We start from the raw sequence: 13,820 nt of genomic DNA, 5'->3' as shown, positions 1-13,820 counted from the left end.
GAGTGTGCTATTGTCTTGTGTTGAGTGATTTACAGTATTATAAGTTTGGTAAAGGTTTGCTTTGAAGAGCCATTTTGAATATTAATTTAGAAACGTCTTTTTTTTCTGGTCTAAATAAAGTATGTGAAAGACTAATGAGACAAGAGATTAACAATTTTTCTTAATATTTTTTATCCTCTGGCTATTTCCAATAACTCTTGTTTCACTTTAGGTGAACTACAGAAAGCCATAGACTTGTTCACAGATGCCATTAAGCTGAATCCTCGTTTGGCCATTCTGTATGCCAAGAGAGCCAGGTGAGAGCTCTAAACAAAATAGCACCCCCTAGTGAATAATTTCTTTTTAAAGATATTTTTATTGATTTCAGAGAGGAAGGGAGATGGGGGAGAGGTAGACAAATCAATAATGAGAATCATTGATCAGCCACCTCCTGCACGACCCTCACTGGGGATTGAGCCTGCAACCTGGGCATGTGCCCTGACTGGGAATTGAACTGTGATCTCCTGGTTTATAGCTTGACACTCAACCAACAAGCCACACTGGCTGAGCCCCTGCGAATAATTTCTGATCATTTATTTAAATAGACTTGGCTTCTGTAGCAATCCCAAAGGTGTTATTGTTTTAAATGAATACTTTTTAATATCACACTTATTTTTTAGTGTCTTCATCAAATTACAGAAGCCAAATGCTGCCATCCGAGACTGTGACAGAGCTATTGAAATAAATCCTGATTCAGCTCAGCCTTACAAGTGGCGAGGGAAGGCACACAGGTAAGTAATAGAATTTATTTATTTTTAGAACTCTTTATTTAAATCTGGTGTTTTTAAATATGCTTTCTTATACAGAATTGCCTAAAGGTTTAATTTCAAAGTAATAATTATATGTACGCAACATGAAGAATTCATATCGTAAGGAACAAATAAAAATTATTTACTCCTTTTATTCAAAGAGAACCACTGTTACAGTTTTTGACCACATATAGCCAGATTTAAGGTGAGGATTTTTCTCAAAATTATCTCCAGGAAAAGAGAGTGGCCTTTATCAACCAAACTCACAGTCAGGACTTTGTCTGGAAATAAATGACAAAGATGTATTCAAGGGTCTTATGGGATGTTCCTAGAGTCAGTTAAAACAAGAATAATTGTTTCCTTGTGCCTCAGCCCACTTGAAGTTAATAATTTAGAAGCTTGATCATAGTTACTCTATTTTATTTCTTCACTCTATTCCTCACCTTGTATCAGATTTTCTCTTATTTTCAGATTTTCTATCTGCAACTTAACATTAAATAACCAGTATATTATAGAAGAAGGAATTCACTAGCCTCCAACTACTTCAGTCAATGCTACGTCATCTGAAATATCAGGAGAGGGAGCAAATAAAGAGGTGAATTTAGCCTAGATTAGTAATCATTCCTGGAAGCGAAACAGTGTTATACAAGTGGGTATTTGTGGTTTGAGATGAAATGTCCAATGACATTGACATCGTTCATGGAATGAAAAGTGCTATACTTCAAGTGTGAGTGGAGATGAAGACGGACATGCTTGGACCAACTGTGCTTAGGTGACTCAAAAAAGTAGCTTCAGAGATTTTTAAAGACATACGTCAAAGATACAGATAAAATGTATTAATGCCCCGCCAGTACAGGAAAGCTTGGGCATTGCCATTGATCCTTGAGACCCCCAATAGTATTTGAGCATTTCCTTGTCTTCTGGTAGAACATAGAATGGGCTCATCTTGTACTTTGCTTGTCTCAGATTTGTAGTAAACCATTTCTTCAAGAAACATTGGTTAAGTTTAGTGGGGATTATTTTTATGGAAACTAAAGTTGGGTCACCAGATGTGTTCATTACTTCTGTGGTGTCCTTACTTTCTGTCATTTCAGTAGACAGAATTGGAAAAAAAAATTTTTTCAATAATAATTTTAAGGAAAAAATTATAAATTTTAAATTTATATTGATTTTTCATTAAAATTCAATATTAAATGTATTTTGTATTTTTGATAGTTATCCTAAAGTCAAAATCTTTGCCCCTAATATATGTACTTGTGTTACCTTACCATATACATAAAATTTTCAAAATCATACCTGAGAGCTAATATAATCTTTAAAGTTTAAAGTTTTTGTTGTTGCAGTTTTTATCTATATCCCACTGAAGATAATACTGTCATAATATAGTTTTAAATTACTTGAATTATTTTAAAACTTTGTTTCATTGATTTTTAGAGAGGAAGGAAGAGGTAAAGAGAGAGAAACATTGATGAGAGAGAGAACCATCGATTGGCTGCCTCCTGTATATCCCCTACAGGGATCGGGTCCATGGTCCAGGCATGTACCCTAACTGGGAATCAAACCGGAGACTTCTCGGTGCATGCGTCATCCCTCAACTGTTGAGCCATACTGGCCAGGCTGTAACAGTCCTTTCTCATAATGAGGAACAAGGACACTGAGCTGCATAAGTGAATATGTATAAAATACTCTAAAATGAATTTCAATCTGTTTCAGACTTCTGGGCCACTGGGAGGAAGCAGCCCATGATCTTGCCCTTGCATGTAAATTGGATTATGATGAAGATGCTAGTGCAATGCTGAAAGAAGTTCAACCAAAGGTGTGTTAAAGTGGAGAAAGGAAAGTCATTACTGTAATGCTCCATGGCTCTAGCACTTAGCCCCTGGCAGTAAATATCTGCAAAACATATGCAAAGAAACAAACATTTGGAAATTATTATCTGTAATCACTGAAGTTTGTGCTCAACTCAGGAAATCATATTTAGTTTTCATGCTTTCCTTTTTCATGCTCTATTATAGCAAGCTCTATTACTTTGTTTGCACACCTTCAAAAGAATTATAACCAAAAACAAATGAAGAAGGGGGCAAATGGAAAAATGTATAAAATGTGAGCCAAGATTGAGTTTGATCTGTATTTATCATAGGTATATATAGCCACATTATAAAATATGAGGGCCCTGTGATAGTTAACAAGTTCAACCTTTGAAAAAATGATAATATTGAATCCAAAAGCTAGAATATTGTTTTAAGGTAATTTCTGTCTAAAATTGTCAGTGAAATTAATTTTAATGCATTCACATGGTAAATCCTTCAGCTTTGTGGGTAGTTCTATCCAGAATTCATTCCCAAAGGTTTTAAGGTAGTGCAAATTTTATTTTATTTAGCTACTGTTAGAGAGTGTTATTCTTTTTTCTTCTCATAACAGGGCTAACTCAGCAAGATTATTGTGTGAGATATTCTGGAATGTGAGGTTCTTAAAAAATCACAAGTAAACTAATGGTTGAATATGAATCTCATTTAATTAGTGTTATTCTCTGAATAAATAATAGATTCCAAGAATTTGTTGTGAATGATGTACTAGTGCCTGGTACATATATTTTCTTAGTTCTTCTTCTTTTTTTTTAAAATATATTTTTATTGATTACAGAGAGGGAGAGGGAGAGAGAAACATCAATGATGAGAGAGAATCATTGATCGGCTGCCTCCTGCTGGGGATTGAGCCCGCAACCTGGGCATGTGCCCTTGACTGGAATCAAACCCTGGACCCTTCAGTCAGCAGGCCAACGCTCTATCCACTGAGCCAAACCAGCTAGGGCTCTCTCTTAGTTCTTACAGCATTTCTGTAAGACTTACATGTTTCTCATTTTATAGATGAGGAAAGTTAAGTATTGTTAGACTGGCAAATAACTGGTATATGTGTTTGTAGTTTCTGCCTTCCCAGGGCAGGTAACAGATGAGAATTGTTGTGCAATTTGAAACCTAATTGTCCTCCTGGCCATATTTAATTGTTTCACAGTGGACTTGTTAAAGCCTGAGTTACCTCAGGTGTTTTTCTGTCAGGTAAATCTGTCATTATTCAAAACTATGTCAAACACCTCTCCACAAAGAAAAGTAATTCTTTAACAAAACTGTATATATGTATTGACTTTATTCAGTTTTTAGAACATTTTTCTGTGGCTCTTTTTCCCTAGGCCCAGAAAATTGCAGAACATCGGAGAAAGTATGAGCGGAAACGGGAAGAGCGAGAGATCAAAGAAAGAATGGAAAGGGTTAAGAAGGCTCGGGAAGAACATGAGAAAGCCCAGAGGGTAAAGTTTCTATAACTAAACCATTAATGGAAAATACAGTAGGTTAGAGCTTTTAGGATATTATCCTAATTCTTGGCTCTTCTTTCATGCTGCATGCAGTTCTGTACAATAATGATGAAGGGGGTTTTCTTTCCCTTTATTTAATTTGTGGGGATACTTTTAGTCTTTAAATTCTTAAGTGAGTTTATATTTCACCAATTATATTCTTGTGTTCTCCTAAAATCAGGGATTTTTCCTTGTCAAATAATTAAAACTTGGCAGTAATTATTTGTTTTCTTGAAGATGCTTGCCCTGATGTGTAAATGTTCTGGTTCCTCCTATTCCAGCTGTTTAGTCATAGCTATTTAAAATTGATGCTAGCTGTTTATTTTTAATTACAAAGTCATCTATATATATGAAAGGCTAAGTGACCAACCGTACATACATATGTATGACCAGCCGGCAGGCAAATATGACGCGAACTGGCAATTTAAAAAGAAACGTTGACTCACACATGCGCCATACATATAAAGTTCTCGCTGGCGCCAATCACATGCGTGCGTTTTGATCTGTCATTGTTGATCGTGAATTTGGTTGTTTTTGTTGACATTTCTATTATAGAAAAGGGCAAATAGAGATATTAAAATATTTCTTGTAATTAATTTCCTTTCAATGTGCACAAATCTGTGCACTGGGCAATTAATGTTATATAAAATTTAGATAAAAAAGAAGTTGTCCATAATTTATCTACAATACTGTTGTTATTCTTAAGATTTCTCCTAGTCATTTTCTATATTACTAGCCTTTTGCATTGATGCTGTCAGTTTGCATCTTTTTTTTTTAAAATAATTCATTGATTTTTTACAGAAAGGAAGGGAGAAGGATAGAGAGTTAGAAACATCGATGAGAGAGAAACATTGATTCAGCTGCCTCCTGTACACTCTCTACTGGGGATGTGCCCGCAACCAAGGTACATGCCCTTGACTGGAATCGAACCTGGGACTCTTCAGTCCGAAGGCCGACGCTCTATCCACTGAGCCAAAACAGTCAGGGCTCTACTTATTTTTAACATTGTTAGATAATAAAAGCCTGATATGCAAATTGACCCCACAAGGCAGTAGTTCAACCAGGAGACCAGGAGTTCGACCACTCGCTATGACGTGTGCTGATCACCAGGGGGGCGGTGTGGAACACGGCAGGCGTTGGTGATGCGCTGTGACCTCTTGCAGGCTACCTGGGGTCGGGGGTGACAGGGATGGAGGTGTGGTGAGAATGTGGGGTGTCCACCGAGCTCGCTCTCACTCCCCCTGCTACCCTCCACTGGGATACCAGGGCTTGCGTGTCAGAGAAGACCCCGCTCTCAGGTGCCTTTGAGGAGCCAAGACTGCAGGAGCTAGTCAGGCTCCCCGTGAGTTTGTGGAGGAGCTGGTCTGCAAGGCCAGCCAGGAGAGAGTGTGCTGCTTGCCTGGCTTCCCACACTGCGCCCCAGCCCACAGCGTCCAGTGAGGCTCACTGCATCTCCGCGTGGGGACTTGGGTGCTGTGACTCAGGAGGGCGTGTGGAAGGGGCCCGGGGCTCCAGATGCTACCTGGGGCCCAGAGATCAGCTTAGATCTGCCCTTCCATGCCAGACACTCACACTTCGATCGCCGGCCAGGCCTAGGGACCGCACCCATGCACTAATTTTGTGCACCGGGCCTTTAGTTGTTAGATAAAAGGACATAAAGCTGTATTATAATTATACTAGAGGCCTGAGGAATGAAATTTGTGCAAGGGGCTCGGCCCTCGCAACTCCGGCTTTGTCCAGAAGGTCGTCTAGACAGTTGTTCTGTTCTGTCTAATTAGCATATTAGTTCTTTATTATATAGGACTAGAGGTCTGGTGCACAAATTCGTGCACGAGTGGGGTTCCTTGTGCTGGCCTGTGGAGATCGGGCCCCAGCTCGCACCCCTAGCCCTGCAGCCCCACCTGGCACCATGTCTTGGCCTGGTGCCGCCCCCTCACTTGCTCCACCATCCTGTCTGCAGAGTGATTGATTGGGGCTGGGCCCCCCACCACTGCTGCTGGTCGCTGTCTGCAGGGCAATTGGCGGGGCGATCAGGCCCCCCCCCTCGCATCAGCCTTGGCCTGGTGCTACCCGCTCACCTGCTCCACCATCCCGCTGCGGTCCCTCCACTACCGCCTGCTGCCGGCACTGTGTCGCTGACGCCCAACATGTTTTGCGCCGCTCCCTGGTGGTCAGCGCACGTCATAGTGAGCAGTCGAATTCTTGGTCTCCTGGTCGAACGACTGCTCAAGGGGACAATTTGCATATTAGGCTTTTATTATATAAGGTAACACTAGAGGCCCAGTGCATGGATTTGTGCACTGGTGGGATCCCTCGGCGTGGCCTGCGGGGATCAGGCCGAAACTGGCAGTGCAATGCCTCTTGCCGCTCCTGTCTGCCGCTCCCGCTCATCCCTGCCCTGCTGCGCCTGCCATGGGCTCGCGCCCAGTCAATCCCCAGCAGCACTCACCAGCTGTGACCCCTGTGTCTGGCGCCGGTCTATCAGCTGAGCAGTGCTCCCACTGTGGGAGCGCACTGACTACCAAAGGGCAGCTCCTTCATTGAGCGCCTGCCCCTGGTGGTCAGTGCGCATCATAGCAACCGGTCATTCAGTCACTTGGTCACTTAGGCTTTTATGTATGGGGATTATACCCTAATTTTTGTTGTCATTTAATATTTTTAAGCATCATGCTTGATTTTGGGGATTATAGTTTATAATCGTCAAAAGTAATTTTTATGTATCTCCAAATTACTTTATAATTGGTTATGAGGGAAGTTTATGTATATTTCTTTTTACTTTGTGTTTAAGAAAACAACAAAAATCATTCAGTAAATCTCTAGTTGTATTTGTTGTTGAATTACATAGAGTATGGAAAAGATGAACCTGGGAAACAAAAGTTACAGCAGTTTTAGTAATCTAACCATGTGCTTTTATTTTGGAATTTAAAAATAATAAGAATGTAGTTTTTATAAGCATGGACCAACAAATCAGTATTATAAATTCATTTCCAGGTTTTTGTCCCTTTCCCAAGTAGAAGGAAAACACTTGAAATCATTATCAAAAGTAATGCTCATTGAGAAATTCATTTGGAAATTTGGGGTGGGGGGTGGATTGTGAAGGTGTGTATCCTTTAGTCCATTATTTCCACTTGAAGTTTTTCATTCTTGTAATACTTATAACTACCTTATTTTTACAATTTTTTCCATGATTCTGCATGGGTAAAGTAGGGGTGGACAGCAGGACTTTTTCCCTCCTTGTAACATAATTTGTTTTTCTATTAAAGGAGGAAGAAGCCAGACGACAATCAGGAGCTCAGTATGGCTCTTTTCCAGGTATTTTGAAATAAAAATTAAGCCTATTAGTATTGTAAATAATTGGAGAATGTTCTGATTTGGGGGCTCTGATATGTTTATTATGTTTAATACCATTAGTCTCTAGGACACTGAAGAATCTTTAGAATGTTAGCTTCTAGTAAGTTTCATTCTGATAAAAATTTTATGTTAGTGGAAATAACAGTATATTATTTTTCTCATACATTGAGCAGTATACTTTTTTTTTTAATATATTTTTTATTGATTTTTAACAGAGAGGAAGGGAGAGGGATAGAGAGTTAGAAACATCGATGAGAGAGAAATACTGACCAGCTGCCTCCTGCACACCTCCTACTGGGGATGTGCCTGCAATCAAGGTACATGCCCTTGACCGGAATCGAACCTGGACCCTTTAGTTTGCAGGCCGACGCTCTATCCACCGAGCCAAACCGGTTTTGGCAAGCAGTATACTTTTTAAAAGTAGCTGACATTTATTGAGGCCCAAGCATTGTACCTTTATTAAAAGAGTATAATGATTGTGATGGATTCAAAGTATTTCTAAATATAATGGAATTTTGTCTATTCATGAGATAGTAAGTAAAAGTGCTGTGTGAAATTAGCACAAAAATGTTTTAAGTCCAGTGTAAAAATAATATACACTCTTCCCTTTCTTGTGTCAAGTGATCTGAAATTACCAGCGAGACAAAGCCTTGAATGATACCAGTCCTATATAATACAAGTAGAAGAACAGTTAAAAGGGCACTCAGAGAATGAATGAATACTTCCTTAATGAGGCAGTTTGAAATTTATATAAAAACTAGGAAGAGATTTTTTTTTTTAAGTTCATAATTCTAATGGGGAATCAGCTGTTTAATAGTAGTAACCAGCTTCCTCTTAAGGAGGGTTAGAAGCAGCCATACACTGCTTATGTTTATATGCCTGCCACTGGCTAAAAAGGTAGCCTCTGTTCTAAAAGGTCACGTGCCAAACAACTAAAAAGGAAGAACATACATTGGGGCTGAGTGTAATTTGGAGAAAAGGCAAGAAAATTTTAGTTCATAGTTTACTTCCTGTTTAAAATATAAATGATCTTATGTCAGGTACCTTTGTTTTAGAAAGTGACCACTAATGTAGATTAGTGTAGAGATAATTTTTTATTATGTATTTTTTATTACCTAGATTGACAAGCAGACTAGTTAACTATTACTGCATTGGGTCAGTAATTTTTTTATGGGTATAAACCAGTTTTTTAGTCAGTAGGAGCAGCAAGAGAAGCTTTTAGACCACTTAGATCTCCTTATCTGTGATTGTTAGTTATTTATGCACATGTTTAAATTATTGAGCCAGATAGTAATGACTTTGTACCATATTTTTGTTTTGGAGGGGGGCGCTTAATTACAGTGACTCTTGATCTGTAGAATACATTGATGTTACCTGTATTTCCCTTTAGAATTATATTGGTATAATTGTTATTTCAGAATACTTCCAGTGGACATAAAAATAGTGAAAAACTGAGTAGAAAATAATTTTGGCTTATAATCTAAAAAACATACTGGTAGTATTAAATCCTTTTTGCTAGAGCATTATTCTCAGTATAAAGAGGAAACACCAGGAGTGCTTGTTAAAAATGCAGATTTTCAGTTTCACTTTCAGAAATTTTGATTCTTTCTGTTGTGGAGATAAAAATCCACAGCTTTTTAAAACAAGCATTCCATGTAGTTGTTAAAGGAATAACTGCTCTAGAAGAATATAGTTTTTTTGTTATTTTTTAAAGAATAACTAAACTTGAATGAATTAACTTTAAATTGAGGCAGAAATAATATTAAAGAAATTTTGTAATTCCAAGGGACTGTTAGCTTTTTATTTTAAGGTAAGATTAGTTTTCTTTTTTTTTTTTTAAGAGTTTTATTGCTAGGGGGAAAAATGAACCCAGAAGGTAGCAAAGTCTGATTTACAGCCTCATTTTTTAAGAAAAAGATTGAATCCAAAAAATTTTATCTTGTTACATCCAGTTAGAATGTTCAGACTACTTTGTGTTTAGTAGCGTAACCTCCTTTTTCTTTGTGCATGTACGTGTGTGTTATTTTAATTGGTAGTGTGGACGTGAGAAATGCCCAAACCTGTAGATAATTTATTTATTTTAATCCTCACCCAAGGACATGTTCATTGATTTTGAGAGAGAGAAACATTGATGTGAGAGAGAAACATCTAGGTATGTGCCCTTACTGGGAATTGAACCCTCAACCTTTCCATGTATGGGATGACGCTCTAACCAACTGAACCATACTGGCCAGGGCCAAACCTGTAGAGAAATTTTTTAAAAATATATTTTATTGATTTTTTACAGAGAGGAAGGAAGAGGAATAGAGAGTTAGAAGCATCGGTGAGAGAGAAACATTGATTAGCTGCCGCCTGCACACTCCCCACTGGGGATGTGCCCGCAACCAAGATACATACATGCCCTTGACCGGAATTGAACCTGGGACCCTTCAGTCTGCAGGCTGACGCTCTATCCATTGAGCCAAACCGGTTAGGGCTGTAGAGAATTTTTTGTAAGAGTTTATTTGAGTCAAAACTGATGAGAGTTGCTCATCTCTAGCTTTGGAGAATGACAGTTTTGCAGTTTCTTTTATGCATTTCTTTTATGAAATTGAGGGAACATTACATGAAGTTGGGGAAAAGCAAAATTGGGAATTGGATTACAGGAGAGTTAACAAAAATTATGTGCTCTCTTGAGCAAGGTTGGTACTTATTTCAAAGGTATCTTAACCTAGACAGGGCTGGCTTAGGGCAAAGAGATAAATCTTTTGCTAAAGAAGTTACACGCCTGGAGCCTAACTACTCACTGTGACCTACCCAGTTAGGAATTTGTGATCGGATCACCCTGTGAAGTTACTTTCTATAATTCCCCCTTTTCATCCATAGTAGAAAATAGTATACTATTAGATTACTTCAAAATGTGGTTGGTGTCTATATAATCTTTTCATTTATTTTTGTAGGTGGCTTTCCTGGGGGAATGCCTGGTAATTTTCCTGGAGGAATGCCTGGAATGGGAGGAGGCATGCCTGGAATGGCAGGAATGCCTGGGCTCAATGAAATTCTTAGTGATCCAGAGGTTCTTGCAGCCATGCAGGTAAGACTTAGAAAAACAGAGTGGAACTTTATATCACTAAGGCATTTCTTTCATAATTCTGTGTGGGGACAAAGGTTACTCTGTTAGCCAAGTTGTATTGATCTGAATTGCCAAATAGCTTGTGATACTCATTTTCTTTGAGAATGACTAGCTTAAAAAATTTTTTTAAAGATTTTTTTATTGATTTTTAGAGAGAGAGAGAAATAACTGATCTGAGAGTGAAACATCTATTGACTGCCTCCTGCAGGCCCTCTACCAGGAATGGAGCCTGAACCCCCAGCCAGGTGCCCTGACTGGGAATCGAACCAGCAACCTACTGGTGTATGGGATAATGCTCAATCAACTGGGCCACACTGGCCAGGGCACTTAAATTTTTAAAAATTGTTTTATAGGAAATACTTTGTAATAGTTGGTAATTATATTTGGTTGTCCTTTTCTTTATATCAAGACTTATATGGTTTTCTTTTCATTAGGTAAAATGATATAATTGAGTGACTTTGAAGTGCACATTTAATAATATTTCTAGTTCTGGGACTTGTCCAAATCCCAAATAACTTGACCATGACAAAATTATAGGTCTAAATAAATAGGTAGGATTTAAGATAAAAACTTGTTGATTCATAAAATTTTTAAGTACTTAAAAACAAAACCTTTCTTTGCAGGATCCAGAAGTTATGGTGGCCTTCCAGGATGTGGCTCAGAACCCAGCAAATATGTCAAAATATCAGAGCAACCCAAAGGTTATGAATCTCATCAGTAAATTGTCAGCCAAATTTGGAGGTCAAGCATAATGCCCTTCTGACAAATAAAGCCCTTGCTGAAGGAAAAGCAACTTGGATCACCCAATGGATGTCGCAATAATACAAACCAGTGTACCTCTGACCTTCTCATGAAGAAAGCTGGGGTGCTTTGAAGAGAATCCCTACCCCTCTGCCCCAAATGCAGCTGTAACATTTCACAGTGGTTTGCCATTATGGTATTCGTCCAGATAATGTTTTCCTACTAGGAATTACAAAGTTTAAACACTTTAAACCTTAAAAATACTTAAAAACAAATTAAAAGGGTGTGTTAAACCCTACATTTTTCTTTACTAATCATTTTGGTGTTTTCCTTTGAATTAATTGGGCAAAAGATACTTCAGAATGGAAGATTTATTGCTCAGAGTGAAGTAAAGGTTTATTAGTGGAAAGCAAATATAACATTGAAATAAAGCTTGAGTTAGTATATGGCTTACCTCAGTAACCATATATTGTAACCATTTCGATTTCTCTTTTTAAATGCTTTATTTAAAAAAAAATGATTTATTTTGATAAAACTACTGGGACCTGGGTAGGGACTGGAAGTACTAGGCAGGGCAGCAGCAATCTTACTACATTTTATATAACACGTACCCTTGTGCAGATGCATTTAAATCTTACACTGGCGAAGGGGTGATTTTTATAATGCTGCAGTAGAGTTGGATTACTTAGCTCTGTTCTTGTTTGATAAATCAAATAAATGTTTCATATTATTTCCACATAGGGGAAATAAGGAATACTTTTCTTTTTATATTTCTATGTTTAAAATTACCTTTCTGGTCAAAAAATAACCAACTCTTTGTCAGCTTTCTACTTGTTTTTACATTTCCCCCTTTCTCTTGGGCTAAAGATAGTCCTTTTTCACTAGCATCATCACTGCTAGTGAATAATTCACAGCATAATTGTGCAAGCATATTTAATGCTGGGTTTAATTTAATATGTAATACATATAGTGACTGACTATGTAGGGTAATACCCATAACAGCTGTAGTTTCCTACTTGGCCAGGAGAATTCATATTTAAGTATTAGATTTCTACTTTGGTGAAATCTTATATCAGAAGATGTTGGAAGGAGGGATTCCCTTTGGTGTTTGGTCTCTTACTTAGGAAATATCAGTTGAGTTTATCTTTGTATTTTGGAGAGAGCCTGAGGTTTGAATTACTTGAAATGCATAGAGGGGAACCTAAGTTTTTGCTCCAACATGAATTATAAACTTGATGAGATCCATGGTTCTTTATTTTAGAGTTGTTGGTATTATAAAGGATTCATTGTTCTCTTATTCAGCTCTGAAATACTGCAACCATATTTTCACCTCTTTTTCCCTCTCCAAGGATAAAGAAAATGATAAATTTTCTGTTGTATATTCAGTTCCTATATTAAATGAGACTAAGTCCAGGCACTGTACAAGGAATTTTTAGGTTTCTACCTATCTTTCATTTAAATGCTAATGTACTTTGCTTATTTGAAGAATCGGTGGTAGGAACAGTAAAGTAATTCCATTGAATACATTTTTTAAATAGCACACATCTGAAATTACAAGTCAATTCAGATTCTAATCCTTTGCTGTACACAAGCAGATAGAAATGCATCTTATATAAGAGAAAAAGCTGTATGCTAATTAAGCATGCTTTTTAAACCCTTTAAAAATACTCAGCATATAAACTTAGCATTTGAGCTTGCCAGTGTTCTTTTTGTTAATGTGTGTTCTTTCTCAAAATTTCCAATGTAGGCTGTGAATAATAACTCAAGAAGACCAGTTGCTTTTGAATTCCTTATTTGATTTATTTACTTGACTACACATTACCTAAGTATATTCTAACATTGCAAATATTAACCATAAATGGGTCAAACTAAAACTGGTCTTCTGAAAATGTGTTCTGTGCTTTTAGACTTTTAAGTTCCACAAATAAAAAATACATTCATTTTCATAGAAACTCAATATATCATTTTAAACAAATGTTCTTTTTTTGTGCTAATAATGCTGTAAGAAGGAAAAAGTAAAGGGTTTTTCCTGCTTAAAACTATATAGTTGTTGGATATTTCTAGCTACATTAAAAATAAAGTATGGTTTCAAACTGGATATTGACTCTCCCACCCCTTCTGTCTCCCCCCAGCACATGTTCTATTTCTTTGGTCTCTAGCATTCATCTTAAGTTATTTACAGGGCATAGTAGGTTTCAGATTATAAAATGCTGTTAACAGGGACCCACAAAAATACATTAGTCAGCAATTTTCAACCTTTTTTATCTTATGGCCCATAAACTAATTACTAAAATTCTGTGGCACAACAAAAATGTTTTTTGCCAATCTGACAAAAAATAGGTATAATTTTTATTAATTTACACAAAGAATAATAGTGATTACCCTTTTTGTTCCAAAGTGACTTTTTAAAAAATATTAGGTGCTTATACTTGTATATAAGGATGCCTGGTATCAAGAATTAACCAATCAGATGCAACCT

General features: G+C 37.4%; 1 protein-coding gene across 1 annotated transcript in view; it reads left to right on the top strand.

The window, feature by feature from the left end:
* ST13 (ST13 Hsp70 interacting protein) overlaps positions 1-13,439 on the top strand; it is a 30,956-nt gene extending 17,517 nt beyond the window's left edge. The window contains exons 6-12 of the mRNA XM_070411184.1: positions 212-296; positions 660-770; positions 2,502-2,604; positions 3,976-4,092; positions 7,401-7,449; positions 10,428-10,561; positions 11,224-13,439. Coding sequence (XP_070267285.1) covers positions 212-296; positions 660-770; positions 2,502-2,604; positions 3,976-4,092; positions 7,401-7,449; positions 10,428-10,561; positions 11,224-11,352 — 728 coding nt within the window. The 3' untranslated portion in view covers positions 11,353-13,439. The remainder of the gene's footprint in view (positions 1-211; positions 297-659; positions 771-2,501; positions 2,605-3,975; positions 4,093-7,400; positions 7,450-10,427; positions 10,562-11,223) is intronic.
* The last annotated feature ends 381 nt before the right edge of the window (positions 13,440-13,820 follow it).

The sequence above is a fragment of the Myotis yumanensis genome, unplaced genomic scaffold (assembly GCF_028538775.1).
Source record: "Myotis yumanensis isolate MYYU_CA2020_CCGP unplaced genomic scaffold, mMyoYum1.0.hap1 SCAF_3, whole genome shotgun sequence".
Taxonomy (NCBI): Eukaryota; Metazoa; Chordata; class Mammalia; order Chiroptera; family Vespertilionidae; genus Myotis; species Myotis yumanensis.
Note: the sequence above shows the minus strand (reverse complement) of the source record. Positions and strands in the feature narration are given on the sequence as shown.